Source organism: Bidens hawaiensis, unplaced genomic scaffold (assembly GCF_021521415.1).
Source record: "Bidens hawaiensis isolate Kalapana, Puna unplaced genomic scaffold, B.hawaiensis_p1.1 tig00008655_1, whole genome shotgun sequence".
Taxonomy (NCBI): domain Eukaryota; kingdom Viridiplantae; phylum Streptophyta; class Magnoliopsida; order Asterales; family Asteraceae; genus Bidens; species Bidens hawaiensis.
Window position 1 is genome coordinate 939,964 of NW_027491625.1, and position 13,902 is coordinate 953,865.

General features: G+C 34.7%; 2 protein-coding genes across 3 annotated transcripts; one reads left to right on the top strand and one right to left on the bottom strand.

The window, feature by feature from the left end:
• Nucleotides 1-271: 271 nt before the first annotated feature.
• On the top strand, nt 272-1,724 carry LOC143529703 (putative serine/threonine-protein kinase PBL23). Its single transcript, XM_077025437.1, has 5 exons — nt 272-305; nt 422-570; nt 685-874; nt 1,015-1,406; nt 1,578-1,724. Exons 1-5 carry the CDS (start codon nt 272-274, stop codon nt 1,722-1,724), a joined length of 912 nt encoding a protein of 303 aa, XP_076881552.1.
• A 3,604-nt stretch (nt 1,725-5,328) lies between these two features.
• LOC143529718 (glucose-6-phosphate/phosphate translocator 2, chloroplastic-like) lies at nt 5,329-10,430 on the bottom strand. 2 transcript variants are annotated; one of them, XM_077025450.1, is made up of 5 exons: nt 9,723-10,430; nt 8,357-8,582; nt 7,319-7,541; nt 6,570-6,783; nt 5,329-5,590 (listed from the first exon to the last, which is right to left on the bottom strand). In XM_077025450.1, exons 1-5 carry the CDS (start codon nt 10,191-10,193, stop codon nt 5,579-5,581), a joined length of 1,146 nt encoding a protein of 381 aa, XP_076881565.1. In that variant the 5' UTR covers nt 10,194-10,430; the 3' UTR covers nt 5,329-5,578. The 2 variants fall into 2 exon arrangements, with proteins under 2 accessions (XP_076881565.1, XP_076881564.1); XM_077025449.1 differs by lacking the exon at nt 5,329-5,590 and having other exon boundaries at nt 6,470-6,783.
• Between the last annotated feature and the right edge of the window lie 3,472 nt (nt 10,431-13,902).

A 13,902-nucleotide genomic window follows, 5' to 3' on the forward strand; every position in this document is an offset into this window, starting at 1 on the left:
TATTCCGAATTATTCTCCCACCCTCTCTCATTTTCTGACTAACTTTATTTCCAAACATCTATCTCCTCACAACTCACATTTTTATGCATCATTAAACTTATTAACAAATGTGTCATTTTGGTTTCTAAGAATTAATCTATATCCTCGTACAATGACATTCTAGTTTCCGACAGGACATGAAAACAGGTTGGTAATTTTGCCCAAAAACGAAGATCAACGACTCGCGGGACATGATTTCTGTATACATTTTTAGAAATTGTTAATTGACAAGATGTCTAAAGATGCCGAAAATGGCATGCCAAAAGGTTTGTATTTTGCATCATCATAATCTTTTAACGTAATTATAAACAAACAAACGTAAGCAGAAAACAAATAAATGCGATTATATATTGAGATTATTATTTATGTGGTTACATAACAGAAAATAGCATGCAAAAGATGGTAGCTGATGAGGTGCTTAAGAATGGGAATTCAGATGTCGTTGCCAAGGTCTACACGTTTCACGAGCTGGCCCACGCAACCGAAAACTTCAACCCCGAGTTGCTCTTGGGCAAAGGTGGATTCGGGAGGGTCTATAAGGGTCACCTCAGTGACAAAAACAAAGTATCACATTTTCTTATTCTATTTTTGTAGAGCACATGATGACATTGTGGTTTGTGGTTTGATATTCGGGATTGTGTGTAGGTTGTCGCGGTGAAGCAACTTGATATGATCGGAGTACAAGGAAATAGTGAGTTTTTAGCCGAGGTTCTGACAATTGGCCACGTTCACCACCCCAACCTAGTCAATCTTGTCGGATATTGTGTGAACGGGCATCAAAGATTGTTGGTCTACGAATACATGAAAAACGGTTCATTAGAAGAACATCTTTTTGGTAATATTGACATAACTATATTATTTTAACAAAATTACAGTTAGAAAGAGCGCATACCTGAAAATGACACGTTTATGTTTGTATTCATGTATGTTCTCCATATCTTTTGTTTTTTATTTACTTTCTTTATTCATGTAAAGATTTGAATGAGAAGAAGACACCACTTGATTGGCATACGAGGATGATGATAGCTAAAGGAATGGCTAAGGGGCTCGAATATTTGCATAATCTGGTTGTTCCTCCAATCATTTATCGTGATCTAAAATCATTAAATGTGTTACTCGACGATGATATGAATCCTAAGCTTTCAGACTTTGGGCCAATAAAGATTCGCCCAAAAGTAGGAGAGGATCATATCTCGACTAGAGTGATGGAGACTTACGGGTATTCTTCTCCTGAATATGCAATGACCGGAGAAGTAACAACAAAATCAGACGTGTATAGTTTCGGGGTTGTATTCCTAGAGTTAATATCGGGAAGAAGAGTCATTGATGACAAAAAACCAACCGAAGAGCAGAATCTCGTTATATGGGTAAGTTATACTAAAGAAACACAATATTTTAAAGAAAAAGGTCCACACATACACGCAATGATGCGGATCCCACAAAGAGTGGACCCTTGTTCGTTTATTCGTCAATTAATTTTATATTAAATACAACTAATGCCGGACTTATACATTTATATGGTATTATATCTATGGTAGGCAAAACCTTTGCTTAAAGAACATAGTAAGATTCCAATGGTGGCTGATCCGTTGCTAAATGGTAATTACCCATTAAATGTTTACATCAAGCCGTCGCGATTGCATCAATGTGTCTACAAGAAGAAGCAAGCACAAGGCCATACATAAGTGACGTTGTTGTGGCTCTCGAGTACCTAGCCACGGCTCATGATGACCATGAACCAAGTAATGTTGGTGAATAGTCGAGAGTTGAACCAACAATGGACGAAATAAATGTACAACTATTGAGGCATAAAGACCACATTAGTACAGCATAGAATTTAGCTAGGAGAGATTACCTTTTGATTTCCCTTTGAGCAAAGATTTAACATATAAAAAGAAAGGGCATATATACATTCCATGGTGAATATTTGTAAACATAGATTTTGTAACAAAAATAAATGTGAGGTGTGTCGCATCTAGCAAATGTAACTTTAAATTTGAAAGACTTTGTTTAAACCACGGATTTCGTATTATCGTCTTTAAGGTTTTGATAACTGAAGCTTGGAATCTTGGTTAACTTATGGTGGTTGCGCAAGCGACTCACAGCGACATGCACTATGGTGCACATTCTAGGCAAATACCTACTCCTAGCACCACCACGTCCGCCTTTGTTCTCCCCCCTATGCCATATAGTGGTCAAGAAACGAAAAGGAATCCAAAAGCTAGAATCACCATCACCATGATGCTTGTCAGGATTTATGGAGTTATTTACTGAACACTTTCCATCATCACCGCCAGACTCGAGTCTTCTGAAATATTCTATCTCCTTCAAGACAAGGCTTGCCATTGTACCGCATGCCCCAACCTCAACCGGAACAAGATCAACACCACCCATTTTTTCTGGCAAGATGGCAGTGGCAGCGGTGTTGTTCATGGTGTTTTTTTATCTAGTGTTGGAAAAGATTGCTTTTGGTGAAATGCACTTTTGCTTTGTGCATGAGATGCAATATATATGTTGCATCTATACTAAAGTGGCAATGCCTTTGAAGCCTTTGATAAAGTGAATAATGAGATGCTTTTTTTTTTCCTTTTGCCATAATCGTCACACTCATGCCTATGCAAGTTTTATAATTCCTTCACTTTTTAACTGTGCTCACAAGTATAACTTTTTATAAAATAAACTAAAAAAATTAATCACTAGATCAACACTAAAATATTGTAACTATTAATATTATTATAATCAAATGAGATATTTAAAAGGGTGATTAAGGTTTACCAAAAGAGGTAATAAACTAATAATTGACAAGTGAACAAAACATCCCATATTACCCATTTAAATTCAGTTAAGTTTGATAAGAGTGTCGTGTTTTGACTTGTATAATTTAAGATGACTCAAACGAATCCATATAATATATTTAAATACTTTTACCCAAATCAAACTGTTTATGGATTACCACCTCTAATCATAAGGGTGGAGGGTGTGGAGCTCGGGTACCCTTCACGGGTGGTGGGTTCTCGGTGAACACCGCCGCCAACCTCCAATTTTTACCCGGGGGGGGGGGGGGGTATATGGCCAGGGTAGTATTCACCGAATCTCCCTCTCCTATATTTTCAATGATCGTATCCTATTTTGCATGTTTATGGTTGAACATAGATCATAGATGTGTTAAAAAACAACCTGTTTGGAACCGGTTAATCGGAAACCAGCCTAACTGCCGGTTCCCATTGCGATTTGGATATTTTACAATCAAACCAGTTTTAAGACTGGTTTTGTTGTCTTAAACTGGTTTAAAACCGATCCGAACCGGTCCGGATCAGTTTGGCTACTTCTATGCTTAAGGTTTCTAAACCGAACCGGTTTAACCCAAACCGGTTTTAAATATGCAAAAACTAAACCGGTTCAGTTTTAAAACCGGCTCAATTTGTATAAAAACCGGTTTTTTACACCTCTAGTCTAGATGAACAGATGGGTAATTTTATGTGGGCTTCAACGAATTGTCTTCATTTCTTGGTTTTATGCGGGCCTTCACTAAATTTCATTTGCGCTTTATTTAATTTTCTTTGGGCTCTATTTTATTATATATACTAAACTATTTATCTATCTATCTATCTATAATATATATAAACGAAGACATAAAAATCCTACGTGTCGCGATGTGGTCGCTCCCTTTTTTTTGAAGTCACCAGATTTGCTTGATTTTTAAATGGAGGCTTCTCATGCATTTGACCCGAATTCACGGGTATGAGTCTTACTAAACCCATATATTTCTTAAACTTTTAAATGGAGGCTTCTCATGCATTTGACCCGAATTCACGGGTATGAGTCTTACCAAAACCATATATTTCTTAAACGGGTTATAACATCTCATTAAATTAAAAATTATTCTCACCAAATTATTTATGCAAAAATCCTATAAAATAGGATATAATAAAAAAATAATATCTTATTTATTTTAAAATAGATATATATATTATTTAAATTAAAAAACCAATAAACGGGTCTTGGGTCTCATCAAACCATAAGTATATTATTAACTTTCATAATTATTATTTATAATTAAAAAACCAATTTGATAGTAAAAAAAAAACGGGTCTTGGTTTCATCAAAACCATATAGTTTTTAAACCGGGTTATAACATCTCATTTATTTGTGATACAATTTATCATAAAACCATAAGTATATTATTAACTTTCATACAATAAAAAAATATAAATTAAAAAAGTAAATAAATATTAGAACAAACAATATAAAACAACCCCCATAATATGGGGGAATCCATTAAATTAAAAACTAATCTCACCAAATATTTAATATAAAAATCATATAAAGTAGGGATATACTAATTTATTTAAAAAAAGATATATTATTTATAATTAAAAAACCAATTTTATAGTAAAAAAATAACGGGTCTTTGGTCTCATCAAACCCATATAGATTTTAAACAGGGTTATAATATCTCATTTATTTGTGAAACAATTTATCATCAAACCATAAATATATTATTAACTTTCATACAATAAAAAACATAAAAATTCAAAAAATAAATAAATATTAGAAACAAATAATATAAAACAACTCTCGTAATACGGGGAACAAAAACTAGTTAATGTATATAGTTATAAACTAAGTTTAAACAAATAAAAAGGAAAATGTATAATTAATTAAATGTGTAAACGTGAGATAGCAAAAAAGTATGGTTTGCTTGTGATTTTTAGATTTTATTTACGTTTATGTTTGTTTTTTTAGTTCGAATCATGTAATTTATAAGTTTAATGGAAGCTTTTATTTATTATTTGTGTTTAAATTATTAAACATATTTAGGATAGATTAGTGGCGTGCCGCCAATCTTTAGAGTAGTACAAAGTAAAAATGAGGTGACACTGTAAAATTAAAATTAGTAATAGACACAAAAACAGTCTCTTCATCTATACATTCTCTATCATACAATTCTTGGATCATTTTTCCTTTTAATTTATCTCATATAACTCATATTACAAGGTTAAGAAAAACGAGAGAAACGACACGAATACCTTACTGTTGGATGAGCCACAATCGCTTGTTGTAAAACAACATTAACTCGAGTTCCACTTAACAATATCGAAGCTTACAGCTGGCACACGAATCGGGATAGCTTGTATATCGATATCCTTCATCTATTCTGATTTCAAATTTCCCGTTTTCCAAATCGTTGACTTATGTTGACCCGTGAAATGTGGTCAACTGCAGATGATGGGCATATCCGCATATGATCATAACATAACTATACATGTTTGTATATATACACCAAACATTCATCAAAGTTGTTTTTCATTTACCATCAACAAATATATCAAACTGAACAAGTAAAAAAAACAAAAACACGAATTCAATGCCTCTTTCGTCACGAAACGAATGTTCGATCTTATTTTACTATCTAACTGTCGCAAACCGCCTCAATAACTTGATGTCATGATCTATCTTTAATTCTATCTCCATCTGGTCTTTGACAAACAGCTCGTTTCATCTTTAAATCTAGCCGCGAAAACTTCCGTTACCATTTTTACTGTTTTGCCTGCTCATGAAATGCACAATCATATTTTCAAACAAATTGAAAAATTTTATAATATACCATATCTTATTGTCCTTGTTAACAATAGAACCAAACAATAAAAATGAGTTGGAGCTGCTCGTGAGCTACTCAACGAGCTCAAGCCTGAGCCTAAAAATAAGCTTGTTTAATAAACGAGCCCCTCAAGCTTCATTTAGCAGTATCAAACCGGCTTGGGAGCCTAAACTAGTTATTATTTATACAACTTCTATTTAATATATTATACATTTACATAATATTTATTATTATATATAAAAATTTAATAAGAATAACAAAATAATATATATTTAGCTATATATAAAAACACAATTAAAATATATGTATGAAAAATAATTATTAATGAATATAAATTAATTAACATATAATAAACGAAAAATTGCACTAATTTTGACGTTATTTTACTAATCTATGTGTATATGTGTGAACCCTCGGGTGGGCAAAAGTAAAATTGCACTAATTTTGACGTTATTTTACTAATCTCGTGAAAATAACGTTAAAAGTGGCGGAAGGTTAATCAGGCATCATGTGGTGGCGTTGATAGCCGAAAGACAAGGGCACATGCACCGATCAGCCGGTGTCCCGATGATTGAGTGCTATGTGCCTTATGTCCAAGGCTTGATGCAAAACTACTATCGAGCCGGGGGTCTCACCGGAAGCAGCCTCTCTATCCCTGTGGGATAGAGGTAAGGCTGTCTACATCTTACCCTCCTCAGACCCTAACATAGCATTGCTATTGGTGGGATATACTGAGTACGATGATGATGATGATGATGATGATGATGATAAACGAGCCGAGTCTGAGCTTGAAAAACTACTCACGAGCCGAACTCAGGATGGGCTCGTTTACACCATTAGTGTTTGATGGTTCAACTTCAACCAATATTGCCCTGCTGGATATTATAACAAGACACATTCTGATACTTTAGGAAAGAAGGTGGTTTACCTGGGAATAGATGAAAGTTCCAAGGATGGCGATGGCAGCTCCAAGCGCGTTGACTGGTTGGATGGGTGTGCGAAAGATAATAATTGAAGCCACTATAACTGATATCCGCTTCATAGTATTCCCGACACTAAAGGTTAAAGGAGTTATTTGATCCAAAGACATATATGACACTTGGTTATATAAGTGATAAAACACACTTTGTGCCACCACCCACCTGAAATTACAAATGCAAATCCAGTTTAGTTGTAATCTATCCATAATTTCATATATCCCCTTAACGGACCAAATCACCCTGACTGGACTTAACAAAAAAACTAACGCCCATTAGCGAAACGTGTTAACAAATTTGGACACAGAGGACAAGTCAAGTTATTTTCTTAGTTTAAGGACAAAACCTAAAAGTTGCTATATACCTAAAGGTCAAAAAGGGTAACTTACTCAAAAATAAATTAAAAAACCTAAAAAAAGAAAAATATAATATCAAATTTTCCCACTTTCGAACTCGTAACATTTATAACCCTCATTTAAACGTTGCATTAGGAAAGGGAGTTTGGACTTTGGAGTGTAAGCAAAAAATAAGTGTATAATGGCCATAATATAAATTGAATTTAATTAAATACATATGTTCCGACATAAAAATATGATATTATATAAATAATGAAGGGGTATATATGGCATTGCCCTTATATAAATGTATAAGGAAAAAGATAAACTTGATATGATATGATGGGAATATGATGATAGTTTACCACACGAAGTTGGGACCGATTTGTGTTAATGCGGTTTGCCAACCAGCTTCCCACATTTTTGGGCCCTCCATAGCGATGGTGAATGGCGTTAAAATCAACAAGGATAACATCGACAAGCAAGCATAGTAGTTCATCCCGCTAACGGATTTCCCCTTCATTCCTTTTTTAGAAAATATATTTCTAAATACAAATGCCAAATTCGAGACCATTGCACCCATGAACCCTGAAAGTAAAAAACGGACACAGAAACATAAATAAAAGTTAACCATTATTTTTTGCCCAAAAAGGTAAAAACACAAACATGCCAAAATAACTGATTTCGACATAATTGGCAACCATTTGTCCACAATCGTTTTTTTTTTTTTTTTTTGCCAAGTTTTTATCATTGGCACTGAAATAGCCGATCCGGGGCTCGTTTATCTTGAAAAGCTCAGTCTAGAATTTATAAACTACAACATTCATACCTTATGTATATTAAAATTCGAGTTATAATTTTGGGTTGTTATTTATGTATAATATAAGTTGGGCTTTACTTTTAAATTAGCCAAACTAGAATTTTCAAAATTAAGAGAATTCTCAATATTTTTCATTAAAAAATATATTTTTATTAAAAAATACAATAAAACCGAGCCCATACTCTATCAATAGCTCTACTATGAGTGGGATTTATACTTGGTACGTTTTTTTTGTGTTTTTGTAATTATGTATATGTAAACTTGGGCTTTAACCTAAATGAGCTAACGAGCGAGCCACGAGCCAACCTGATCTTGACATGGGCTCGACTCGTTTACAGCCCGAGCCGGATAGACTTGTTTACAAGCGAGCCAAATTCGAGCGAGGTCTTTCGAGCTTTTTCTAGCCCATGCTTTTCAAACAATTCTAAGTATGATAGTTTGAAAAGCTAAATAATTCCAAGAAAACAAGAATAAAGAAACCAAGGATTTAACCTTAAAACGGAGCCTAATGATCTCCAATCTTTCAATTTTAAATCAAATAATAAAACATGCATTTTTCTCTACCGTAACAGAAATTGCTCACCCGTCATATTGAAGTTGAGCTCGGTTAAAGCAGATAGTGCACAACCTCCAATGATGGGCAAAAGTGACATATAAACCCCAATCGGAAACGTTTCACCGAGGAAAACCCTTGAAACAAATACACTAAATGCAGGTTCACCACTTTTGATGATGTGTGTAAATGACACTGCAACTTTTGACATACTTATAGTAGCTGCCACATGTCCAATTGTATGTGCCAAAGCAACCTGCATATATTTTTTTAAATAAAAATCCCATTTAGAACAATGTAATGAAACAAGAATTTTAATTCAAAATATGTGTAAACATTCTCAAGTAAAATGATCGATCGGAAAGAATAAAAAATCAGATATCTTTCACAGAAAAGAAAAGAATCCCAATAGACCGAATCACCGAATACATAAACAACAGAAAATATCTGAAAGTTTACTACAAGGCAGTTTAATTGAAGTGGATCTTTAAACTCGTATGCAGATATTGTTTTCTTGATAACAGTTTGTTAGGCTTATTATTATCATTTAGTATGCATAGAATTCATTTTGGCAGTCGGTAACGGCGTTTAGATACACATCTAAAATGACAATCAATAACAAGTTCTAGACATATGGGCAAAAGTTATTATAACCTTAATTTTCTAACCATCCAATGCCAAAATAATCAGATTTTAAAAAGTAAGCAATAAAATTCCTAAATGTAACAAACTAAAGATTATAACTTCACCCAAATTATAGTAACTACATAAAAAACTAATTAAAAAATCCGATACCTTTCACAGAAAACAAAAGAATCCCAATAGACCGAATACATAAACCACAGAAATAATCCGAAAGGTTACAACAAAGCAGTTAATTGAGGTGGATCTTTAAAATAATTTGTTAGGCTTATTGTTATTATTATTAGCATTTTCTATACATAAAATTCATTTTGGCAGTAGGTAACGGTGTTTAAATACGCACGCATTTACAACGACAATCAATATACGGAAAAGGGTTATTATAACCTTAATTTTCTAACCATCCAATGCCAAATTATCAGATTTTAAAAAGTAAGCAATAATATCCCTAAATGTCATCATCATCATACTCAGTAAATCGCACCAATAGCAAGGCTATGTTAGGGTCTAGACAGCATTACCTCTACCCGTAGGAATAGAGAGGCTGCTTCAGGTGAGGGCGTGAGGCTCGATATAATATCCCTAAATGTAAAGGGGGCATTTGATATTTTGCTTATTAAAACTATTTTTATCTCATATACGAGACACCAATAAATCTTGCTTCAATTGCCTATATATACATAAAGATTACAACTTAACCCAAATTATAATAATTTCAATGATCATAATTCATAAAGAATTAATAATAACATACCGGAAACAACGATTTCCAAAACTCGACATCAGTCTTTGGAGGTTCAACCATTTTAGTAGCCCATGAAACCAACATAATCAACGATCCAGCAGCCAAAGAAAGAGTTGAAGTCAGCCATGGAAATGGGAAAGCATTCAAAACCTTCTTATTATAAATATTAAACACCACATTCAAAGACCACCAAGTAGCAAAATACAACCCAATTTTCATCTTTTGACCACCCGTTTCATCAATCTTGATCTCCAACGGCGGTGAATGATCAGCCTCATACGCATTACACACGATCTGATCATAACTCTTGGTTCTCACAAACCCACCAAAATCTTGAAATTTAGAGACGTAAATGGGCTTGAAATTTAAGGGTTTTGAACGTAAAGATTGGATCTTTAATGGGATTTGAGGAAAACCCTTGATGGGTATTGGATTTGGAGATGAGAAAGATGGTTTAATGGAAGAATTGATGATATTCATGGTGTGTGTTTGTGTGTGAAATTTGTGGGTGTTTGGGTGGTGAAATAGGGTTTGGCTTTGGGAAATCAGAAATGAACAAGAGTGGATGACAATGTTTACAAGGCGGTGGCTGTGCGACGGTGGACGGCGGCGTAAGGGAGTATGGGACAAGTATGTGAATCACGAAAACCCATGTACTGCAGAAGTGGACACATGAACCCAAGTTATATCATGCTTCTTTGTTCAAGAAAGTTACTACAAGGACCCTTTATTATGTTACTTGTGTTCCATTTTGGGAGAAACTAATGTATTGGTAATTGGTATTTGGTATATGTAAAAGCAATGATTATCTAAGGCATTAAAAATTTTTATTAAAAAATACCTCGTATGTAATAGCCTCTTTGTGGTACCATAAGGCTATATTTAGTAGAGAGACTATAAATTAATGCGAATTATAATACGTAACGTTGAGTCAGTAAAGGGTATGTTTTTGTTTTTAAGGTGTAATTGTGTTGTAATCTCTCCTTTGCCATGTCATAATTTTCTATTATTTTTTTATAATTAAACTAAACAAATAAAAACCCATTAAATTAAATAATTAAATAAAAATACATTAAAAATAAAAAAAATACATTAAAAAAACTAATATCCATAATATTCGTGCATCTTTTCAACACGTCGTCTATGCAATAATGTGGCATCTTCGTGAAACCCGTCCGCTTTGAGGAATTTGTAGTATTTTTTTCATTGTTCGTAGTTCCAACGTCTGGGCTAACTTTTCGTGGTATTTGTTGGATTCTTTCATGTCCTTTACCATTTCCACGGTATGTGTTTCGAAACGACCGAACACCACGTTTAGATGTTCGACTTATTCACTGGCCGACGTATTGACTCGTGATGACGACAAACCCTCCCCGTTTTTGTATCTTTTTTCTTGCTCTCCCGCGGGGTCGAGCTAACTCATGTACTTCGTCGACGTCTTCGTCTTAATTAATTGCGTCATTTTCGTCAACGGGGTTAAAGCCAAAAGAGGAGACGGATCATGTGGGTGGCCGAGCCAAGCCCAAACCCCGCTGTTGAGATTTCTTGTTTAATAATTTACAAACCTAGTTTAGTCTCTATTTAAACAACGCTATGTACTTGTACTTATTTGTCACTCAATAAAGAAGATCTAGTTGTCACTCGTGGACGTAGGTTCGTTTAGATCGAACCACGTTAAATCCTCGTGCTCATTTATTCGTAGCCGTTTACGGTTTCATGTGCGCGTTAATCCTAAGAAGTGGTATCAGAGCATCGGCTCTCGGTCAGGATCACACGAGAACACAAAGAACCGGTTTCATACACCATCGCGTCACCGCTAGCAGTCTGTAGGCTTCTACCATTGTCGACGTCCGATTCTCGCCGCCACAGCAACCGCCTTTCGCTTTCTATCGTTGTCAAGGATTGGAGTGTTTCGGTTCCGTACGACTTCTTTGAGCACCACGTCACCACCGTTTGACTGCCACTAAAGGGCAACTTATTGGCCGAATCGTAGGTGCGCCCTTCGAATTAGAAGCCATAACTGATAGAAGGAAGTAGATCTTGACAAGAAAGTGTCGCCTAAGTGTTGGAACTTATGTTTTAGACCGATGCATCGAATTAATTTGTGGGTGAAAAATATATTATTTGGTCTCAACCAAGGGTGGATGGCTTGAAGACCAAGTCATGCTAGACTAGTATAAATAGATGTTTTTATTCATTTGTCTAGTATGAGTGTTTGTATTGTGTATGTGTGAGATCTAGGGTTTTATCCCTTTGAGAGAGTCTCCGCCTCCAGGATGAGCTCTCCTGGTGGCGGCTGAGATATTTCTTAATTGATTGTATGTATGAATGTATGTATGAGTGTTTCATCTTAATGAGAATCATTCGGCTAATATTTCATACTACCGTTTCTATCGTGTTTGTGTTTTGATTGCAATTGTTCATCCTATTATTGAATGTTAATCTAATTAGGCTCTCTTCCAATACACCTCATCCGTCCAACTATTATCTTTCAAGAGTGATTATGAGTGAGATTCGATCCTAACCCTAGACCCGAGCTCCACACCGATGTTTAATAACGATTATTCACGCTTCCGCACCGGGGCTCGGTTCTCTCACTAAGGTTTTTTGTTCGAGATTAAAAATTTGTTTGTTGTTTTCATTTAACTAGAAGAATAGCCGGATAATATGCATATGGAGGAAAATCCGGATAATATGGATAAAGCCGAAGAAGCAATTTGGAACTCAAAGGACAAGAAGGTTGGAGGTAAAATTATATTTACTGTCACACCCCAAATCACGGCCTAGGAGTGTGACGCATATGTTGGTACCACATTTGTAAATAAATCAGAGTTACGGGTTTAAGCGGAAGACTTTATAAAACATGTGGATTTAAAGTTATAAATATTTACAATACAAAAGATGAGACAAAAGTCTCATTTAAGTTTTACTTGTTTATACTTTACAAAAACCACCATTTATTAATATTTAAGTTAACAAAATATCTGAGCCATCGGAATCATGAGCACTTCGTTCTTCAAGCCTTATTCTTGATTACCTGCAAAATGTTAGAAAATACGTCAGCAATGAATGCTGGTGAATATGCTGACGCTAAAAATATTTTCTTTTACTTGATTACCCCTCGAGACATAACTTAGGTCCGGCCCATCGTGGCTTAGGAATAATCAAGCTATAAAACAATATCATTATAAACTTGAGTCTCTACACTAGGTCACCTCAGCAAAACACCGCATCGTTTCGACGTACTTAGGTGCCATAAATATACACATGGTCAGTCTCACTCGAACGTACTTAGGTCCGGCCCATCGTGGCTGGAGGTCGTGACCAAGAGTGGTGCGATGTGCCCACCGCATTTTACCACATATGTAAGGATCCAGACAAACGTATACTACAACCTGAGGGCTAGGCTTTTACTCTTATTCATAATATTTTTTTGAGACACTTAGTCTCATGTAAAGTTTTTCACATAACACGTTTGACTCATTTGAAAACAAGTTTGTAAAGTTGGGGCGTATTCACCTTTTGATTGGGATCGGATTCCAACACCGTCCGTGGGTCTTTCCCTTGCTATCTCGCACCTATAGTACGGGTATAACTTTTTATTAGTCGGATATACAATCTGGATTAAGACCTTTAGTCTTAGTTTATAATCGTCACCTCGATTTACTTTAAAACCTTTAGTTTATAAAGTAATCTCTTTTCTTTTCTTTTTAAACCTTTAGTTTACAATATCTTTCTTTATAAGATAACCTATAGATATCTTATTTATAATACCCTACGTTTCTTCTTCTTTAAGAAACGTATATTTTTCTTTTCTTTATTATTTAAGAATACTCATTATTACTTAAATAACATTTATAACAAAGTATTACACATATTTATATATTCACACACATATAAATATTCTTAATTTCTTTCTTTTCTTTTCTTTGTTATATTTTCTTTTATTTATTGAGGTATCAAGTATAACCTCGACTTAGGGTATTAAGCCTGTTCAATATTTATTATTATTTTATTGGGGCATCATGCTTACCTTTTCCCGGCTTAATAAACCCCACACACTTGAGCAGCACTTCGTCGCGGCTTGATTACCTTTACTTCACTTGATCAATACCTTCTTTTGATACGTTTATCGAAACACCAATACTTCACGGCACGTACTTCGAGATGATTGTCGGGACGTCACCTT